The 22,770-nt window shown below is 43.7% G+C and overlaps 1 protein-coding gene across 3 annotated transcripts in view; it reads right to left on the reverse strand.

Annotated features, from left to right (window-relative positions):
- The window catches only part of SESTD1 (SEC14 and spectrin domain containing 1), a 355,047-nt gene that overhangs the window by 175,561 nt on the left and 156,716 nt on the right, over nucleotides 1–22,770 (reverse strand). For all 3 annotated transcript variants that reach the window (XM_069225441.1, XM_069225439.1, XM_069225440.1), the window contains one exon: nucleotides 5,310–5,504. In XM_069225441.1, coding sequence (XP_069081542.1) covers nucleotides 5,310–5,504 — 195 coding nt within the window. The remainder of the gene's footprint in view (nucleotides 1–5,309; nucleotides 5,505–22,770) is intronic.

Below are 22,770 nucleotides of genomic sequence, written 5' to 3' on the forward strand. Positions count from 1 at the left end.
CTAGTGATCAATGTGTAATTCTAGGGGATTTTAACTTTCACTTAGAGGATGAAAGATACAGTGATATCCACACACTCTTGGATTTTATGTCTTGTTTTGGCTGGAGTCAAGGGGTCATATCCATTACTCACACCGCAGGGCATGTACTTAATGGCATTTTCTTTAAATAAGGGTTCATCACCTTTGAGGGGTGCCTGCAGTTAGACTAGACTGACAGCAGCCATATTCCCTTTGAAGTTATGTGTGATCATGGAAAGGAATCTAGGATGAATACCTCTAAGCTAAGCAGGAACTAAAGTAGAATTGAGAGAGAGGATATTTTATTAGCCCTGACTAAAATCGCCTAAGTTGAGAGAAGCAAGAATCAGGACCGATAAAAGAGTGTCCGTTCCATGGTATACAGAGGAGCTGAAGGTGCTCCAAAGATTATGCAGGAAGCAGGAACGAAAATGGAAACTGTATCCTGGACCTGTAGAGAAAGAGAAGCTTAGGGAAGTTTGGGGAAGATACAAACAGGCTAATAAAGACGCTAAAATAAGTTCTTACACACAGAAGATTAGGAACACAGGCAATGTCCCCAAAGAATTGTTTAAAATAGTAAGTGCTTTAGCAGCCACCCTTCATCTCAAGAGACTGAGAAGTAGCAGGTGTTCTGCAACAAGGTTGCAGGGTTCTTTAGAGACAAAATTCCCAAGATTTATTCTGAGTTCCCTGCTTTATGCACAGAACTGGTGGAGTCCTAAGTTGGAACAGATAGTGGAGTTGATAGAGGGTAGATCATGGCAAAGTTTACACCTCTGACTGCCAATAAGATCAAGCATATTTTAATGGGGACTAATTCCGGTTCACCCGATGACCCATGTCCGCCAAGGGTGTTGAAAATGTCAGGAAACCTCATTAAGGAGGCTCTGGCAATGGTGTATGCTGAGGTGATTGAATTGGGGGTGTTCCATCCCACACAGAAAGAGACAATGGTCATACCCTTATAAAAGAAACCAGGAGGAGATCCGGGTGATATGTCCTACTTCCCTCTTACTGACTCTCGCCAAGATTCTCAAGAAACACATTAATCAAGAGCTTGCCAGTTTTCCGCTTGGGTATGATTGCTCGGAGCCTTCTCAACATGGGTTCCGAAAAAATCATAGTACAGAATCTGCACTTACTGCCACTAAGGATACCATTCGGAGGCAGGTATAGTAGGAAGGTGGAGCCATTCTGGTTTTACTGGATTTGTCAGCGGCCTTTGATATCATATCACCACAGTTAATGGTACAACAATTACATCAGGTAGGTCTGAGGGATAGCGCCCTTGAGATTCTGGGGACATTTCTTCAGGGTAGAACTATCACAGTTAGTTGCAGAGATTTTAGATCATTTCCTTTTCAGCTCCCTTGTGGGGCTCCCGAGAGGTCTTCCCTCAGCCCAACCTTCTTTAATCTATACGTGGCACCGCTGGCAAAAATGGTCCGTTCTTCTGGATTCCAGGTGTCTTCTTATGCTGATGATACTCAGATTATTGTTTCAATTAGAGATGACTGGGAACGAGTGGCGAACGGGTTTCAAACATGTATGAGGGAAGTTAGTAATGGGATGAGTCAGACAGGCTGAAAATGAATGGAGACAAAACTGAGATTCTTATTTTTGGGACAAACATTTCTATTTGGAGCCACTGATGGTGGCACGTGTCCTGCGGGAAAGTACCCACTCCCATTTCTGCAGCCAAGAATCTAGGGGTCATTTGCGACTCCGCTTTGCCCTTCGATAGGCAGGTAAACAAGGTTACAAGTGCATGTTTATGAATGGTCAAAATCTTAAAAAAGATTCTGCCTTTTATACCGCTAGAAGTGAGAGTAATGACGGTACTGGCACTTAATATATCTAGATTAGATTATTGTAATTCTTTATACTTAAACATAAATCAATCTTCACTGAATAAACTGCAGCTCATTCAGAATGCTGCCACCCGTCTGGTGCTCCGGCTGCCTAGGTTTGCATAAGCTAAAGAGGGTCTGAGGGAGCTGCATTGGCTGCCGGTTAGAAAGCGTATCTTCTTCAAAGCCTTGTTCCTGACCTATAAAGCCCTCCACTCTCAGGGCTCTGGGTATCTACAAGATGTTCTTGAATGGCACTCTCCTCCTCGCCTGTTAAGGACTGTTGACCTTGGATGGCAGTGGTTCCGCAGTGTAAAAAAGCAAAATAGGGTGATAAGGCTTTTTCAGTGACTGCTGCCAAACTTTGGAATTCCATATTAGCCAAGATTAGAGGTATTACTTCTCTTCTATTGTTTCGTAAACAACTTAAGACTTGGCTCTTCTCACAGTAGTGTCTGTTTAAATTGAATCTGTTGTTCTCTTTCTGCTTCAGTACCTTTTGGTCAGAATGCATTTTAGAAGTACTAAAATAAAATACAAATACTTGGAGACATCATAACTTTCTCTGAAATAAATCATCACAATAATCTCTAAAGCATGATCAAATAAGACCACAAAATCTTTACTGGGAGTTTAACTTGGACTGGTCCAATCTGAAGGACTCTGATCTTTTCCTCTTATCCTCATACTTACAAACTAACTGAAGCATGATCATTGAAGATAGAAACTCAGTTGGCTGTAGACTGCAATACCCTCTCCTCTTCACACTCAACTATACAAAAATCCTAACCACTACCCAACCAAAATCACGAACAATAGGTCCGAGACCTAAGAAACCTATACAAAGTGTCAAATGAGTCAAAATCTAACTTTTAGTACAATGCATCTTTTCTGCAAATGAGGTAAATAAACACAAAAAATCAACAAGCAGACCCATAGCTGAGGTAATAAATAAATGGCACCTGATAAAAACAAAAACACAAAGTAATCAGGCCAATGGTACTTGGATGACTTAACAAGGAATCACTTTCACAGCATCAGAAAAATTATGGTATCAAAACCCCTTCCCAAAAACCTCATCCAACGGCGCATGGAAAACAACAAATATATGAAAAAATATGTTTTTGAAGCCAAATCTGCCTTCCACAAGGTGGAAATAAACCAAAGTGAAAACACTCTCTTTTGAAAGTTTAGTGCAATCCGGGTTTGGCTCACTAATGGAGGTTATGAACACATCCAAGGAGAAATGTGAAATGTTTTTTTTTTGTGGAGATAGGTCAAAAAAACTAAATCTCCATCAACAATCAACAAAATCTCCTGGTTCTCCTTTAAAGAAGTAAACACAGAAGAAACACTGTCCTACCACCTCACTGGACGCAAGCCCCCCTTTGTATTAAAGGTGAAAAGTGGTTCGATTTAATTCTTCTTGTTGAAGTATCTCTCCCTAACAGTCCCTAACTTCCTAACTAAAAAGGACACATCACACCGTTACTATGTATGCACGTATGTACTGGTTCTACGCAACAGCAGAATAGGGCAGCATCAGCTATCATTCCAAAGTGAATACCAGTCCGAACTTACATACGTAACTGTCCCTTTGAATTAAACTATATGTCTATGATTGTGAAGACTGACGATTATTTGATGTGGTGAATCGCTATGTAACAATTCATTGAAGTTGGAAACCTTATGGAAATTGAATACTGATAAGTAATTAGTTGATATATATCGGCCCTGATGAAGGGATCTCAGTTGTGAAAAATATATTGACATGCTTCTAAGACTGGCTCTCAATTTGAAACGGTTTGGTATAAATGAGATTAAAATGTATTAATCAACACGCACGCCTGGGCTATATGAATCACTGAATACAACATTTGGCGGGGGACAGAAGATTTAAAATCCTCACCTTATGCAGAGGTCTCAGACACAGTCTGTCCTTTATATGAACTGGTATTTGTAAAGCAAAAACCTAGCTGTCAAACAACATTGCGTGTAACAATCTACAAGATCATGTATATCAAATGGGGATTAAATTGATACATTTTACACACAGGATTTGCCCAGAATCACATGATGCTCAGTCTCGTACCAATGGTTGAATTCAAATCTGGGTATCCTGGTTTCAAAGGCAGCCCCTTAAGCAGCTAGGCCGCATCTCCTCCAAAGCCAAAAATACTAGCAGCAGACCGAGAGGACCTAAACAACTTCTGGCTAGTTTTCTAACCTTCCTATCTGATGTAACTTTTGGAAAACCAGCTCAAAAGTTTCTTAAAACAAACTAAAAACTTGATGATATTTGGTCTGCTATAGTTGATGACACACTAAGGCCTAGAGCTTGCAATAAATACATAAGTAGGGTTTAGGCTGAGGTAGGAAACAGTGATAAAGAAAAAGAAAACAGATATCAAGAGAAGAGGGGGAAAGAACAAAGGTGTATAGAGAGTGAGGTTGAGGTGTACAAGAGATGGCCTGAAAAAAAAAAACTGTGGATTTTGTTTTACAAAAAGGGCATTCACCAAGACGTATTTGACATCCTCAGAATACTATTTATTTGGCAAAATTAGAGAAAATACGTGGATGGAGAAATTTTCTTCTGAACAGGTTTCTCTATGATTTTCTTAACTAACACGAAAAACTGCTCTAACCAGTGCTTTTAGCTGTTTAAACCACACTTTATGCAAGCTACCATCCCCATGAGCCTCTCCAATGCTTAATCACAATGGCACTAAGATTTTTTGATGAACATAATCTGATGCACTTACACTTTTCTCACAAAATGGTATTTGCAGTAATAAACAATCCTTGAGCGTTCAGTGCCCACTTTTACGAGTTTCTTAAGTTCCCCCGCATTGTTATATATCCTTTGTGATATACACACTCTTTTGCAGAGCTTGGTGTCAGCTACAGAAAGATACATCTTTCATTCCTGATTCTTTGCAAAGCAACTGAAATGACTGTCATGCGCTTGGAATATCAATTATACTGATAAATGAAGTTTATAATTACATTGCGGTGTCCATTCAGTTGCAATCAGTAAGTGATACAGAAATAAATTGCCTCATTATCTAGTGCTTTACATCACTGATACTAATGATTACCTGACCTTAGAAGGATGAGAAAAGATACACTTTTTTCCTATCACAGGTCTTATGCTCCAGATCCCAGAGCATTATACATGTAGATGTTTAACACCATTTCCCATACTGCCCTAGAACTGTATTAAGGTTAACAAACAAACATGACACACATTATGCAGAACATGCATGGAGTATATGCACAGGCATGAATGTATTAAAAAAAAAAACATGGAACAAGGATAATGAGAATAGTATGAGATAAGTGGGCTGAGAGCTGTTTCCCTGACTTCCCCCTCTCTCACCAAAGAGGCACTCCCCCACTCATCAGAACAATGGAAACAGACATGAGCTGGCTTACTTCTTGAGCAACACTGTGAAATTCAAGCGCAGTTTGCAACAGGTTTTGCCTAAATTCTAGTTGACTGGCTTGCCGGTAACAGACATCACTCAGCTGCTGTTGCAGGGACTTCAGCTCTACAAGGTCCTCCTCGTCACCCGCATTCAGGAGAGCAGCAATCTGCTGATTAAGTTCAACATACACAGCAAACCACTCCTGCATATAGGGAAAAAACAAAAACGATGAGTTGAAAACAATACACCATAGCTGCTACTTTGCATTCTATAGACTCTCAGCTCCGTATCAGCTTCCAAGGCCTTTTGTCACCCTGGGACAACTTAATTACTCTGCTCCCTAAAGGCCTCTACCACACAAAGGATCAATCATCAGTCCTTCACTCAGCTCTTGAGGAAAGGGTGGGGAGGAAAATTGACATCTGGTAATTATTTGAGACACTGTATTGGATTGGGAAAGCCCAGGCCCACTGAACAAAGGAGGAGACCTAGACATCTGGACCCAAAAAGGAGGGGTTCCCCTTTCAAGTTTTGATGGGAATGTTCCTAGCAGTGATGTCAGCTAGGCGTGGAGCAGAGGCCCTCGGAGAGAAGCTGTGCACATTGACCACTTGACTGTGCCTTATCAGATTATCCTAAAATCCTGTGCAGGATGATTGGGGATGGGTGATGTGGCATCCTTGGATTGGGTGGGGTGATGTGGCATCCTAGGATTGGCTAGGTGTGCCCGGCATCTAGAACGTTCCATCCACACATATAAATGACTGCACAAGGGAGAGACCAAGGGCAAGACTCTGGACTTGGACAGCGATCGTGGCAATACCACGGAAAACAGAAAGGACAAGCTCCCTGATGGACTAAGAACTTTGGCCCTCATTACAACCCTGGCGGACGGTGGCATTTTGAAGAAAGGTACTGCCAACAGGCTGGCGGTACCTTTCCCCAAAATATGACATTGGCGTAACAGCCGCCAGGCTGGAGACTTCAGTCTCCAGCCAGGCGGCCGTCACTGTCCCACCCGCAGGATTTTGAACCTGCCTACCGCCATGGTTTTCGTGGCTTTCTTAGCACCACGAAAACCATGGTGGTAGGCACTATTCCTTCCCCGACACTGAGAGGGGTCTCAACCGCCCCATCCTCCACAGAACCCTCTCCCACCCTGCGCCACCCTCTCCTGACCCTCTCCAAGACATACATGCACATTCATGCACCAACATACACACGCATACACACACACATACCCACAGTCACCCACGCATGCATACATACATTCAGTCATAATATGGCAGCGGTAGGTAGCCGCGGCAACAGTGTTTTGGCGGCCGTAATTACCACCATTAACATAATGAGGGCATTTGTCTTTAGCTGGCACCAGGACGATTGGGTCCCTCCAGGGCCAGCCCCTAAGGACCAGTTGTGGAAGACCTGAACTTCTGTGCCCCAGCAGAAGATGAAGAGCATGAGAGACCAGGCAAAGGAGAAAAGCTGGTGGAGGGATCCAACGTAGGCTGCTCCCTACAAGGTACGACTTGTAGAGGCCAGCAGGCCTGCTGCAAGTGCTCCTGGCAGCTAGACCTTGCCACTAGGTGTAAAATGAGCCCAAGAGAGAGCAAATTGGCTCCACAGGGTCTGAGATATGCACCTTTAAAGTTTTCCTACTTTAATTTGCCCAAAATCAGGCCGACGATGGCATGGCACTTTGCTATTGATTCAGTGATTTCCTCTCAGCACGGCCCAGCCCTGGGGGATGACGCAACCCTTGTGGGTAAAAAGAAATGCCAGGGGGCGCGGAAAAGTGTGGGTCCCCCCTCCCAATGTTAGGAATGCCTTTGCGGGTCCATACCACCGAGGGGCAAACGCAAACTAAAGCTGAGGCCCGGCACCCCATCCCCCTGGCCCTGACATGGGGAAAAAAAAGGAAGAGTGCTCTCAACCCCAGTGACTGTGGGCTCATCCCTGCTCCCTGTGCCCTAATCTGGGAGAGTGGGGCAGCCAAAACAGGTCAGATGAGACATTCTATCAGTATAAAGTGGGCAGGAAGAATGCTACTTTCATTGCCTGCGCAGCAAACAGCAGTGCCGGCCAGATGGAGAGTCAGCTGGGCAGCCCAGAAGTGGATCGGGGTGTGCCTGTTGGGACCATGCACAACCAAGACCAAAAACAGAACAAAAAAACGGAGCAGTGCAAGGCCGCTTCCATGAACAGAGCAGCCAGAGACACTAATACAGTATGCACGCTCCACAGAGGGAGCGCCCGATAATTGCATGCGGGGCATTTTGTCTGAACACTCTTGGCTTTGTGGTTGTCCAAAAATGGGCAGCACCACCACCAACATCCCCAAGAAAGTGTCTAGGGTCTGCAGGAGCACTGCAGAGCCACAGGAGTATCTTTTTAAAAGTGCCTCTATCTCTCCCAGGTCTAAGGAAATGAGAGCTGACTTTTGAAGGTTTTGGAGGCATCCTGGGCTGGATATTTCCCTCTGCAGCCTGGGAGTGTGGAGAGCTTTACTGGTTAGTTCCATGACTACATTCAATGTGGCCTAAAATGGTTTAAAAAAAGACACAGATTTTTTAAATGCTTTATTTAAAAATGTATCGCTGATAGTGATTTTGATACATATCACAATGCTTTTTATTAACTATAATGAATATATTTAAACATGTTTACTGTTTCCAGTGACAATATGATGAATCCTAACACATGGTTATGGATAATTTATTGTGAGGTCCCTTGACAAAGCCAATAGGCTTGCCTAGATAATTGTGTGGTGCCCCCTGGCAAAGTCAATAGGCTAGTACTAATGTGATAACCCGATTTCCTACAGGTAATGGAGGTAAAAAATATTTCCTACGCTATAATGTTATAAATTCACAATTATTTTAATGCAATGCCATTACGTATATTTTAACGTTTGTATTTATTATATGCTGTTGTCTTCCAACTGTTCAATATTTGCATCAATAAATAATTGCTTGTGAGGTATATACAATTTATCTAGACCTTAGTTTCTTTTAGTTTTAGTCTTCATTTCAATAGATATTAGCCCTTGCAGCACCCCGTCTGTGTTGCTTCAATCCCTTTATCTCCTTTCTTTCCTTTCAGTCCTAACTTTCGTCTCAGCATTCTCTCATCTCTGTGTCGCCTCTCAGTCCCCTGACACATGCACTCTCCTTTTTCAGTGCTTTTTACAGAATACGCTTGACACTACAAGATGACATTTTATGCAATGTCATTTTTTTAAGTTAGAATTTTTCACAGGAGACACTGAACAGTAAAAAAATAAAAAAAAATAAAAAGGGGGCTTGTAATTGTGCAACCTTCTTTGTTTAATATGAAATGTACCACATTAGTTAGAAATTGGGTTTCTGGTTGGCTATGGTATGTACCTAAGCCAGGCAGAACCTACCACTCTACTCAGGGCAAGGGATCTACACACAGAAGATAACCCCTGCTCACACCCTTGGTAGCTTGACACGAGCAGTCAGGCCTATCCCAGAGGCGATGTGTAAAGCAGCTACACAACACACACACAATAAATGCACCGCAAAGGAAACACAAAAAGTTATATAAAAATAAACTGTATTGCAGAAAAAATAATTGGACCAAACACGACATGTATCAGTAATACCCTGCTGCACAAGCAGTTGTCAGAACATTACACAGGTTAATAGTACTCTACGAAAATAAGCAGTAGGCAGGTAAACATATGTGGTGCTGTTATTCTGCAACACCAGCAGTAGTCAGGTTGTCATTATCACAAAAGGCATATGTCAGAATAAACATAATATCAGAGCTGCCAAGACACCAACATAAATGCACCCAACAGGGACACATTTCCTCAGGACATATGTCATAATGAACCTATTGTCATGAATGCCAAGACACGGCCAGAAAGGCCCATAGCATGAAAACATTCCCCTCTGCATATATATCATAGAGTCTGAGAGAATACAGCCCCACCATCCCAACAACAAGGGAAGCACAACATATATCCTTACACCAGGGCACACTGAGAATAATACAGAAATGATGGTAGTAAATCCTGTAGTGAAAACGCAGTATACACAGTTAGGGTAAGAGTACCCCTAGGAAATATAATTCTTACAAAAATCCTCCCCAAGCACCGTCTATATGCAGGCCATTGGGCACCTGCGCTGCTTCTACACGATGGGTGGTATCACAACACACCCTTGTCCAGAGTAGGAGCGTCTGTGCTCCTATCATAGATAATGCGGTACTCTCTTTGTGAAGTAGGGAGTAAACACTGCTGCCTGCCTATTAGGGCAACTATGGTAAAGGTAGCAGTTCAATGCAGGGAAACCACCCTGTCAAGACTCCGATAGCAAACTCCACGTTCAGCTGCCGTCAACTGGGTCCCTTACTTGCAGAGGCGGGAAGACCCCTCTAGGTACCTACTGTGGGGGAAAGCAATCAGCCGCAGCTGCCTACAGACGCATGGTGCGGCTGCCTTCTTTGGCCCGGTCCGGCCTCCCTCTGCAGCCTCACATGAGGGAGACTCCTCCGGGTCCTCCCCCTCCTGGCGTAACTGCTATGTCCTTCACCAGGTGGGCCGGGTAGATCCGTCAGGTAGTGTCTTCTCCGCACCTGCTCAGCACAGCCACACGTTGTCCTGCACCATTTAGCTAGAGGGCACTTGCCCCCGTCCTGATAACCCTACAAGGCCACAGCAATACCCAGGAGTCTCTCCTCCAGGGGGTAGGGGCATAGTAGATACACTACACTTCAGTTCCAGGTGCAAGGAAGCGCTCTTCCACCACTACTTTGAAACAGCACAAAGAACGCTTAATACTGAGGGCAGGACCAGGATGAAACGCACACCATGAGCCAGGTATCCACAGCGATAGGGCGCTCCTCAGGTGCTGTATACAGACAACGTCAAGGAGCAGGCAGCACAGCGCTCTCCCTGAACTGGACTCCTGGAGAGACACTAAAGGGGCACAAAAAGAAGGGGTAGGCAGGCCAGCACACAAGAGGTTCAAGTGGCACTTCCTCCAAGCGGCCCCACAGACCTTGGCAGTCCAGAGGCAGGGGACAGGCTGGCAGCAGGGCAACATACAGAAGAGCAGTCCAGACGAATCCTTTAGTGCGGTCCAGCAGTCCCTCTGGCAAAGGTTCGGTCCCAGGTCCAAAAGTGCCTCCTTAAAGGGGGAGAAGGGGTTCCAACCAGCACTAGACATTTCCAGGGATGTCCCCTTTTTCCTCCAGCACTGGTTACGAACATCAGCGGGGGAAAACAAGCCCTTTGTGTGAGGCCAGAACACAGCCTTTACAAATGGAGGTGTGACCCGCCTCACCTTCTCCCAGCCCAGGAAGAGCATTCAGTATGCAGATGCACTTTTGTGACACCTCCACTCTCCCAGTGTACAGGCTGTCTGAAAGGTATGTACAAAGCCCAGCTGTCCATCTGTCCTAGATGTGGATTGGAGCCAGGCTGCAAAACACCAGAGTCATAAGCACAGAGAAATGCTCACTTTCTGAAAGTGGCATTTCTAGAATGGTAAATACAAATTCAGCTACACCAGTATGCAACATTTCTCACTACCATTAGAACCAAACATGCCTACGCCACCCCTCACAGATTAGACAATACCACATAGACATATGTTAGAGCATTTCCAATGCAATCCTATGAGAGAGGTAGCAATCACAGTAGTGAGAAACTAGATAGGGCTGTTTGTCACTACCAGGACTTGTAGTACATAAAGACATGTGTCCTACCTTTTACATACATAGCACCCTGTGTATAGGGTTAGCTAGGGGATCCCTTGGGGGTGACATATGTAGTAAAAGGGGAGTTACAGGCCAGGCAAGTAAATCTAGATGCCAGGTCCCTGTGGCAGTAAACTGTGCATTCGGGCTCTGCGGCAACAGGCCTTGACATGTTTGAAAGGCTACTTCTGCGGGTGGCGCAAGCTGTGCTACAGGCCCACTAGTAGCATTTAATTTACAGGCCCTGGGTATAGGGATACCAGTGTGCAGGGGACTAACAGGTAAACTAAATGTGCAAATCAGATGTAAGCCATTCATACCAAGTTTAGAAGGGAGAGCACATGCACTTTAGCACTAATAAGCAGTGGTTAAGTGCTCAGAGTCCTAACATCAACAAAAAGGGGTCAGAAAAAATAAGGAGGAGGAAGGAAAAAAAGTGTGGGGATGACCCTGAAAAAAGGGTTAGGTCCAACAACATTCTGTAGAGATACTGTCCTAATGGAAAGCTTAATATCACGTTCACTACTGCAGCTAGGATTTAACTACAGTATGAGATGGTGTGACCTATTTTTCCAACTTGCACTTATTCTATTACTACATTTTCCAGAGAAATGTTTAAGGAAACCAAAATTGCTACCAAATGAAAATGTCACTTACCCAGTGTACATCTGTTCGTGGCATTGGTCGCTGCAGATTCACATGTTGTGCACAGTCCGCCATCTGGTGTTGGGTCGGAGTGTTACAAGTTGTTTTTCTTCGAAGAAGTCTTTCGAGTCACGAGACCGAGGGACTCCTCCTCTTTGCTTCCATTGCGCATGGGCGTCGGCTCCATCTTAGATTGTTTTCCCCGCAGAGGGTGAGGTAGGAGTTGTGTGTGTTAGTAATAGTGCCCATGCAATGGAATGAATAAGTATGTACAAATTAAGGTTAAGTAATATATATATATACAAATGTACAGATGTTGAAGATAACTTCCGACGGCTACAGGCTCCCGGGGAGGCGGGTGGGCACATGTGAATCTGCAGCGACCAATGCCACGAACAGATGTACACTGGGTAAGTGACATTTTCAGTTCGATGGCATCTGTTGCTGCAGATACACATGTTGTGCATAGACTAGTAAGCAGTTATCTCCCCAAAAGCGGTCGCTCAGCCTGTAGGAGTGGAAGTAGTCTGAAACAAAGTTCTCAGTACGGCTTGACCTACTGTGGCCTGTTATGCGGATAGCACGTCTACACAGTAGTGTTTAGTAAATGTGTGAGGCGTGGACCATGTGGCTGCCTTACATATTTCGTGCATTGGAATATTTCCTAGGAATGCCATGGTAGCGCCTTTTTTCCTGGTTGAGTGTGCCCTTGGTGTAATGGGCAGTTGTCTCTTTGCTTTAAGATAGCAGCTTTGGATGCACTTAACTATCCATCTGGCTATACCTTGTTTTGATATTGGGTTTCCTGTATGAGGTTTTTGAAATGCAATAAACAGTTGTTTTGTTTTCCTAACCTCCTTTGTTCTGTCGATGTAGTACATTAGTGCTCTTTTGACATCTAATGTATGTAGTGCCCTTTCAGCTACTGAGTCTGGCTGTGGGAAGAACACTGGTAACTCTACCGTTTGATTTAAGTGGAACGGTGAAATAACCTTTGGTAGGAATTTAGGATTGGTTCTTAGTACAACCTTATTTTTGTGTATTTTGATAAAAGGTTCTTGTATTGTAAATGCCTGAATTTCACTTACTCTTCTTAGAGATGTGATGGCAATGAGAAATGCAACTTTACAGGTTAAGAATTGTATTTCACAAGAATGCATGGGTTCAAAAGGTGGTCCCATGAGTCTTGTCAAGACGATGTTAAGGTTCCATGAAGGAACTGGTGGTGTTCTTGGTGGTATTATTCTTCTTAGGCCCTCCATAAATGCTTTAATGACGGGTATCCTAAACAGTGAAGTTGAATGAGTAATCTGCAGGTATGCAGATATTGCTGCAAGGTGTATTTTTATGGAAGAAAAGGCTAGATTTGACTTTTGTAAGTGTAGTAAGTATCCCACTACATCTTTTGGGGATGCGTGTAATGGATGAACTTGATTATTATGGCAGTAGCAAACAAACCTTTTCCATTTGCTTGCGTAGCGGTGTCTAGTGGATGGCCTTCTAGCTTGTTTTATGACTTCCATACATTCTTGAGTGAGGTTTAAATGTCCGAATTCTAGGATTTCAGGAGCCAGATTGCTAGATTGAGCGATGCTGGGTTTGGATGCCTGATCTGCTGTTTGTGTTGTGTTAACAGATCTAGCCTGTTGGGTAACTTGACGTGTGGTACTACTGACAGGTCTAGTAGTGTTGTGTACCAAGGTTGTCTTGCCCATGTTGGTGCTATTAATATGAGTTTGAGTTTGTTTTGACTCAATTTGTTTACTAGATATGGAAGGAGAGGGAGAGGGGGAAAAGCGTATGCAAATTTCCCTGACCAGTTCATCCATAGGGCATTGCCTTGAGACTGTCTGTGTGGGTACCTGGATGCGAAGTCTCGGCATTTTGCGTTCTCCTTTGTTGCAAATAGGTCTATTTGCGGTGTACCCCAAATTTTGAAGTAAGTGTTTAGGATTTGGGGGTGAATCTCCCATTCGTGGACCTGTTGGTGATCTCGAGAGAGATTGTCTGCTAGTTGATTTTGTATCCCTGGAATAAACTGTGCTATTAGGCGAATGTGGTTGTGAATCGCCCATTGCCATATCTTTTGTGCTAGGAGACATAGCTGTGTCGAGTGTGTTCCCCCTTGCTTGTTTAGGTAATACATTGTTGTCATGTTGTCTGTTTTGACAAGAACATATTTGTGGGTTATGATGGGTTGAAATGCTTTTAGCGCTAGGAATACTGCTAGTAATTCTAGGTGATTTATATGCAGTTTTGTTTGATGTACGTCCCATTGTCCTTGGATGCTGTGGTGATCGAGGTGTGCTCCCCACCCTGTCATGGAAGCATCTGTTGTTATTACGTATTGTGGCACTGGGTCTTGGAACGGCCGCCCTTTGTTTAAATTTGTACTGTTCCACCATAGAAGCGAGATGTATGTTTGGCGGTCTATCAACACCAGATCTAGAAGGTGACCCTGTGCATGTGACCATTGTGATGCTAGGCACTGTTGTAAGGGCCTCATGTGCAGTCTTGCGTTTGGGACAATGGCTATGCATGAGGACATCATGCCTAGGAGTTTTAAAACCACTTTTGCCTGTATTTTTAGTGTTGGATACATGGCCTCTATGACCTTGTGAAAATTTTGAACCCTTTGTGGACTCGGAGTGGCTAATCCTTTTGTTGTGTTGATTACCGCTCCTAAGTAGTGCTGTATTTTGCACGGCACAATGTTTGATTTTGTGTAGTTGAGGGAGAACCCGAGTTTGTAGAGGGTTTGTATGACATACTCTGTGTGTTGTGAACACTTTGTTAGCGAGTTGGTCTTGATTAGCCAATCGTCTAGATACGGGAATACGTGTATTTGCTGCCTTCTGATGTGTGCGGCTACTACTGCTAGGCATTTGGTAAACACCCTTGGTGCGGTTGTTATACCGAACTGTAAGACTTTGAATTGATAGTGTATTCCCTTGAATACAAAGCTTAGGTATTTCCTGTGCGAAGGATGTATCGGTATGTGGAAATACGCGTCTTTGAGATCTAAGGTTGTCATGTAATCCTGTTGCTTTAGCAGTGGTAACACTTCCTGTAGCGTGACCATGTGAAAGTGGTCTGATTTGATGTAGGTGTTTAGTATTCTGAGATCTAAGGTTGGCCTCAGTGTTTTGTCCTTTTTGGGTATTAGAAAGTACAGTGAATAGACGCCTGTGTTTATTTCTGTACATGGTACCAGTTCTATTGCTTCCTTTTGCAGTAGTGCTTGAACTTCTATTTCTAGGAGGTCTAAATGCTGTTTTGAATTTTTTTGTGTTTTGGGTGGGATATTTGGAGGGATCTGTAGAAATTCTATGCAATAACCATGTTGGATAATTGCTAAGACCCAAGTGTCTGTTGTTATATCCACCCATGATTGATAAAACTGACTTATTCTTCCCCCCCACTGGTGTTATGTGGAGGGGCTGAGTGACCTGTAAGTCACTGTTTGGTTGTTGGGGTTTTGGGGCTTTGAAATTTCCCCTGGTTTCTCGGGAATTGTCCTCCTCTGTACTGGCCCCGAAAACCTCCCCTTTGGTACTGTCCCTGGTAGGTAGACGGTGTTGATTGTGAGGTGCTGGCTTGTGTGGCCTGACCCCAAAACCCTCCTCTGAATGTTGTTTTACGGAAGGTGCCGAAAGTGCCTCTGCTCTGCGGGGAGTAGAGCGCGCCCATGGCCTTGGCTGTGTCAGTGTCCTTTTTCAGCTTCTCAATCGCCGTGTCAACCTCTGGTCCGAACAATTGTTGTTCGTTGAACGGCATATTGAGTACCGCTTGCTGTATTTCTGGCTTAAAGCCAGATGTGCGCAACCATGCGTGCCTTCTGATGGTAACTGCAGTGTTTATTGTTCTTGCAGCTGTGTCCGCTGCATCCATAGAGGAGCGTATTTGGTTATTGGAGATGTTTTGTCCCTCCTCAACCACTTGTTTTGCCCGCTTCTGAAATTCCTTGGGTAGATGCTCGATGAGATGCTGCATCTCATCCCAATGGGCTCTGTCATAGCACGCTAGGAGCGCCTGAGAGTTGGCGATGCGCAACTGGCTGGCAGCTTGTACAGCAACTCTTTTCCCAGCTGCGTCGAATTTTCGGCTTTCCTTATCCGGGGGTGGTGCATCGCCCGATGTGTGTGAATTGGCTCTTTTGCGAGCTGCTCCTACCACGACTGAGTCTGGTGGCAGTTGAGAGGTGATAAAAGCAGGGTCTGTGGGAGGTGCTTTATATTTCTTCTCTACCCTTGGAGTGATTGCTCTACTCTTGACGGGGTCTTTGAAGATTTGCTTCGCGTGCCTTAGCATTCCCGGAAGCATAGGCAGGCTTTGGTAGTTGCTATGGGTGGAGGAGAGGGTGTTAAAAAGGAAGTCATCCTCGACAGGTTCTGTGTGTAACGACACGTTGTGGAATTCTGCTGCCCTAGCTACCACCTGCGCATACGCTGTGCTGTCCTCGGGTGGTGATGGCTTGGTAGGGTATGACTCTGGGCTATTGTCTGACACTGGTGCGTCGTATAGGTCCCAAGCATCTTGGTCATCTTGGCTCATGGTGGTGTGAGCCGGTGAATGTGACGGAGTTTGTGCCGGTGATATTTGAGTTACAGGTGGAGGAGGGGGTGGCGGAGTTGCTTTCTTTGCCACCTTTGCTTGTGGTGTTAGTTGTTCAGTTTGGAACTCTAGTCTCCTTTTTCTCTTGATTGGTGGAAGAGTGCTAATCTTCACTGTTCCACTCTGGATGAAGATCCTTTTTTGTGTATGGTCTACATTAGTAGTCTGTAGCTCCTCTTCAAACCTGTGTTTACGCATTTGAGAGTTCAATGAATGTTCCTCTGAATATGAGCCGGTAGTGGTGTCGGTTGCTGGTTGTTTTGGCACCGAAACTGTGTCCTTTTTTGTTTTCGGCTCCGAGGCGAATCTCTTCTTTTTCGGAGTCGAGCCTTCTCGGCGTCGATCATCCTCGGTGCCGCTGTCTCTGCGTCGAGCAGCGTCGGCTCCGCCTTCTCGGCGTCGATCTTTTTCGGCAACACTTTCTCGGTCCCGAGAGTGTTGCGTGCCTGTGTCTCGACCCGAGTCGGACGATCTGGGCACCAGTTCGGCCTTTTTCAGTGCCGATGGACGGTCACCTTTATGGGTTGAGCCATGGCCAGTTGGCAGTGGCGTCCCCTGGGCCTTGTCTATTTTCTTGTGCTGTGTGCTTTTCGACGTCTTACTCACAGTTTCGTCGACGTCAAATTCATCTGAGTCCGTTTCATGGATGGAGAAGGCTTCCTCCTATTCTCCTTGTTCCTCGAACTCTCGGTGTTCTGTCGGCGTGGACGCCATTTGTAGTCTTCTGGCTCGACGGTCACGGAGCGTTTTTCGGGACCGGAATGCACGACAGGCCTCACAAGTTTCTTCTTTGTGCTCGGGTGACAGGCACAAGTTACAGACCAAATGTTGGTCCGTATATGGATGTTTATTGTGGCATTTAGGACAGAATCGGAACGGGGTCCGTTCCATCGGTGTCGATGTTACACGCGGTCGGGCCGACCAGGACCCGACGGGGGATCGAAATTACCCCGAAGGGCTACCGGAGCTCTTCACGATTCGGTGTCGATTCTAACTATCCCGATCGAAACAATACCGACTTAATTTTTCGAAGTTTTGACTATCTTTCCGTCCCGAAACCCGGAGCGAAAAGGAACACGTCCGAACCCGAGGGTGGAAAAAAAACAATCTAAGATGGAGCCGACGCCCATGCGCAATGGAAGCAAAGAGGAGGAGTCCCTCGGTCTCGTGACTCGAAAGACTTCTTCGAAGAAAAACAACTTGTAACACTCCGACCCAACACCAGATGGCGGACTGTGCACAACATGTATATCTGCAGCAACAGATGCCATCGAACATATTCTTATCACCTTTTCTATTTTTTTGAGACCTTATAAGATTTTAAAGGGATAACTGAGCAGAAAATACACTAATAATTATTTCCTGAATGACTTGAAGCATTGAGTCTATTTTGAAAATCAGACAAATCTTAAAGCCATCTCCCTAAGATAAAGAAAAGGTATAGCTTGAGCTATAAATATGAGTAGGCACCTCTTGTTGCAGATGTCATAACCAAGTGAAGAGGCTTCTTAAAGTGTTTGTTACAAGTCTAAAGGTCCAAAATAGATTTGGAAATACTCTCCTATTTCATTGGAGAGTAGTTCTATGTGGGGGTAGGAGGGATTTAGACTGACTGTGATAGAGGATTTCTAGCCAATGTATTTAGTGCTGACATTAAAAGTGGATCTTAAGGCTGGGAATAGCATACGGGGTCAGTTAATTGATTTGTTCAATCATTCTGCAATTGAAAACAGCTAACTTTGATAAATGTATTCCTGTTTTAGAAGATACTTAAAAGAAAACAGCTAAAGTTCACTGCAGAAGATGAATCCCTCTACATAACACCAAAAAAGGAGAGTTGTATCGTCAAATAATAGAATTGCAGTTAATTATGGATGGAAGATTCCAAAGCTTTCCTTTACTTAGCAACTTTGGGCTTCACAAGTCGAGGGAAGTGCTTCTCTTGAGTGACTTTTTGCTCTATTCCTAGATTCAAGCATTTTATCAATAAGAGGACTTAGCTTCAATATAGCAGGGCCAATAAAGGATTTATAGGCAGATTAAACAAATGCTGTGCAGGATTTATCATGCGGTGCATCATTAGGAGGGCCTGAAGGTACAGTGCAGCCAAGAACTATCCATTCATCCTTGCAGGCTTGGCACAAGCCAGTCAGTTTGAACCCACTGGAAGGTTGGTGTGGTTTATGCAAAAGTGTTTTTGGCTTGGGAAATAAAATGATACCATAAAGTTACTTTAGCACATTCTGTTGGCTCTCTGCCTGTCATAGTCAACTCACAGTACAAAGTACCTAGTAGTGAAATTCTAAGGTAACAGAAAAATAAACCAGACAGGCAGGTATTAGGCAAACATGTTCAGAAAACAAAACAGAAATCACTGAGAAAGTGGCTTGTTGCAGGGTAGGTGAAAAATTTTACTTGTGATGCTCTGCTTTAGTATTTGAGGACCTTCTTCCACAAAAGCAAAATTTAAGGATGCCTTAACAAAATGTGCAAAGATTGGGATGATGCTTGCCAGGCTGCACTGCCAGAACTATAGAGTGAGGCAGAGGATTTAAACTGTCATGATATCTTCTGATACCACACCCAACTTATTCAATAAAGGGAAAGCCATCCCTAGTGTATACTTGTATTCATAATCTCCTACACGTCAGGAAGTATGTTCCGCTGAAAAGCAGATTTTTTTCCTGTGCTTTTTAAGTGTTTTGCCTACACATTAGTAGTCAGAGATCATTCCAGGACAATTTATTCTTTAGTGATTATTTTTTTGTCTTCTCTGTTGGGATATTAGCTTGACTGCAGCAGTCATGCCTGAGCAAAGGACATATCTAGCAGAAGGAGACGAAGTACCATGCAAAATATTTTTCTGCCTTTTGGATGCTCCTCCTGAGCAACAAGGCCATTTATTGCAATCTGGTGTTCTCTTTTGGTGGTGCCATAAGACATGTACCTACAGTAGTATTAAAAACATATTTGGCCCAAAAGGTGGTAACAGTAATAGCCAAGTTGTCAGACGATGGTGAAAATATTTTTGGAGAGCAGATGGAAGATCCTCAGCTTGAATATTATTATAATTCCATGCCCGGGTGTTGGATTGCATTGAGCTTTTCTGACAGTGCATATTTAATCAGAATGTGATCAGGACATTCTCCAACAGCTAAATTCAAAGTCTGGAGAAAAGAAAGATGACATTTAGTTGGTATGTCAAATAAAACAATGCCATATCCACAAACTGTGAGGCGGGTGTGCCATACTTAGTCCCAGTTATATTAGTAAGTACAACTGTTTGGGAAAATTGGATAAAAACATTTGGCCAGCTTCAAAAATGTCTGAGAAACAAGTTTTTTTTCAGGCACGTGGCTTTCACCACATATTTAATGGCTTGCTCACAATCAAGATTTTGCACATGAGCCAATCCCAGCTATGTAATACATACAATTAAGGAATAAAGTGAGATAACTGATTTTCTTTCAATTAGCAAATCTGAGGTACAGTTTCATAAATACTGTAAAAGGAAAGCAGGCCAGAATCAGAGAAGAGTACCTAGAGGCATTAATTATCTTGGCACTGTAGGCAGTTTGTGAACTGCTGCACAAAATACAAGATAATATTGTAATCATTAGCTGGGCATTGCTGTGGGGCGCAACTGGATTTCACATTATCTGCTTACAGGACTGCAGTAGCATTGGGACAACCTCTTTAGTGAGAAGGAAGGAGCAGAATCTGGACCTGGATGCAGAAGCAGCTAAAACAGTCTTTCAATTTAATGGATTCCTCTGAAAACTTGTTCTGTGCGGATTCAAGGAATGACTGGCCAAGGAACATTGGATAGTGAATCCATATAAAAAAAACTGAAAGAAAGAGTTGTGTGTTTCTGGTATAAAGGCATTTAAGTTCTCTCAAAATTCTTTGAAATGAGTTCACTGAATATAATGGAAAAATGCATCTGTGTTATAGCACCAGTAGTGTACTGGTTTAAAAACAATCAGTGTCTAACTTATCTTGTTGATAAAAAGAAATGGATAAGCACTCATTCCTTAGCATTTGGTGGTGTATTCAATGAACGTGGCCACATTTGTCAGCAGACCCTTATTGTTGTTGTTCCCTCGGTGGAAGTGGCAACATCATTGCCGGTATAACTGTACTTTCAATGTCATGTTGAACCCTTTAGTGGGGTGTTCACATATAAACTCTTGGTACATCTCTGACCAATTTGAAAACAATTGAGCTGCTTTTGCTGCTTTTGCATTTAGAAATTACAGCCTTGAAGAATGGTGTCTACACTGTCCGCATTCACAAGGGTTGGGGCAACACTGCTGCTCCTGCACAAGGCTGTTGAAAAAAAGGGTGAGAAGGAGGTGGTACGCAACACAAAATCCCTACAATACAAGCCCAAATTTTGGAGTACACTGTCTCTTACAACTGGTGGGGCTGCACTTAATAGAGAGTATATAGAATAAATTACTCTTAACTATGTTATAAGGATATTGCAAGTTACATAAGTGATCTGTATTAAGTAGACCAACTATTTCTAAAGCACAGAACTCAAAGATGTCTTCTAATAGCCTTTTTATGTAAAGCTGGTATATTGTACTCCTTATTGTATATATATATATATTCATAGTCTTTTGCTACTTTGTTTGAAAGATGTCCTTATTGAAGGTATGTAAAATAAATGCAGTTGATAATTTCTTGTGGGCACAGAATTTTAAGATAACTTACTTTCAAGCTGTGACTAGAACAAGTGGCAACCTTCAGATATATTTCCTCTTCATAGTAATGCACTCTGGTAGTGCAATAAATAACATTATCAAAATGACTTCATATAAGCTAAAGGAAGTGAATTTCCAGTGGGAAAAATTTCAGAAAAAAAAAGAGTTGTAAGGAAAATGTTACTTACCCTGTATGAATCTGTTTGTGGCATGCAGTGGTGTACATTCGCATGCAGTGTATACTCCTGTCATCTAATATTGGGCTTGGAAGTGTGCAAGTTGTTTTTCTTTGAAGAAGTCTTTTGAGTCACAAGGTAATAAGACTCCTCCTTTGGTGTTAACACTTATGGTCATCGACTCCATTGTTTTCTCGCGCAGCGGGTGAGGACGGAATGTGAAGCAAAGCGATATATAGAGCCATCCATGCATAAAAGGAAAAAGAGATAATAAGAGACACTGCAATGGCCACAATAGTCTGGGGAGGAGGGTGGGTGCATGTGAATCTACAGCACCACATACCATGAACAAATGCTTGCAGTTTGTTTGTTCGAGACGTGTGGCTGCAGATAAACATGCTATGCATAGACTGTAACAATTTCCGTTTGAGGTATGTGTGGCTGTAAATACACATGCTGTGCATAGACTATAAAGCAGACCTCCCAAAAGTGGTGGCTAGCCTCTGGGTGTTGCAGCAGATTGAAAGAGAGTACAAAGAACTGCCTCGCCAACATTAGCTTCCAGACAGGCTAGGACATACATACAGTAATGTTTTGTAAAAGTATGTGGGGTGTACCTGGTAGCTGCTTTGTATATATTAGTTATAGGGATGTTCCCCATTAGGGACATAGAGGCTCCTTTCTTCCTAGTAGCATGTGTTCTAGGAATAGGAAGAGGCTTCTTGGCTTTAGCACAGCATGCCTGGATGCATTTAACTATCCATCTAGCAATGCCTGGCTTGGATAGAGCCTTCCCTTTGTAGGGTTAGGAGAAAGCAACAAAAAGTTGTTGTGTCTTTCTAAATGGTCTGGTTCTATCAACATAATACAGGAGAGCTTGTTTTACATCCAAAGCAAGGAGACCCTCTTTCTCAACTGAATCAGGTTGTGGGAAAACGACAGGAAGATCAATGGACTGATTAAGGTGGAAGTGAGACACCACCTTAGGTCGAGTACGGCCATAAAGTCACCTTGCTGGAGAAACTGAATAATATCCTGAAGGGCCACCATTTAAAAATGCTCTGTTACAATGTGCTTGTTTAGGGGCCTGAGGTCCAGGATGGGCCTCACGGACCAGTCTTTTTTGCCTATTAGGAAGTACAGTGAGTACACTCTTGTGACACGTTGATGGCCCCTCTGAGGAGAAGGGCTCTGACCGCTTCCTTGAGAAGCCTTTGATGTTCCGGTGAGAGTCTGTGTTTGCGAGCTGGAATGATGGGAGGCATGGAAGTGAACTCCATACAATACCCTTGTTGGATAATGTCTAACACCCACTGGTCTGAGGTGATGGTTTGTCATGTGAAAAGAAGCAGCATTGTAGGCACACCCCCAAGAGGTGTTGTGCAGCCGGGGGAAAGAAGAGGCAAATCAGAGTTTGGTGGCGGGTGCAGCTCCTTTTGGGGAGCTAACCTTGCCTCTAGCTCTGGAATTGTTGCCCCTACAGGACCCTCTAAAGTAACCCTTGGGAGAGGATGGCTGGCCCTGGGTGCGCTGACAGGACATGAGGTTTCAGGGGAGGTGGTCTTTGAACCATCACGGTAAGGGTTGCGGCAAA

The sequence above is a fragment of the Pleurodeles waltl genome, chromosome 3_1 (assembly GCF_031143425.1).
Source record: "Pleurodeles waltl isolate 20211129_DDA chromosome 3_1, aPleWal1.hap1.20221129, whole genome shotgun sequence".
Classification (NCBI taxonomy): Eukaryota; Metazoa; Chordata; class Amphibia; order Caudata; family Salamandridae; genus Pleurodeles; species Pleurodeles waltl.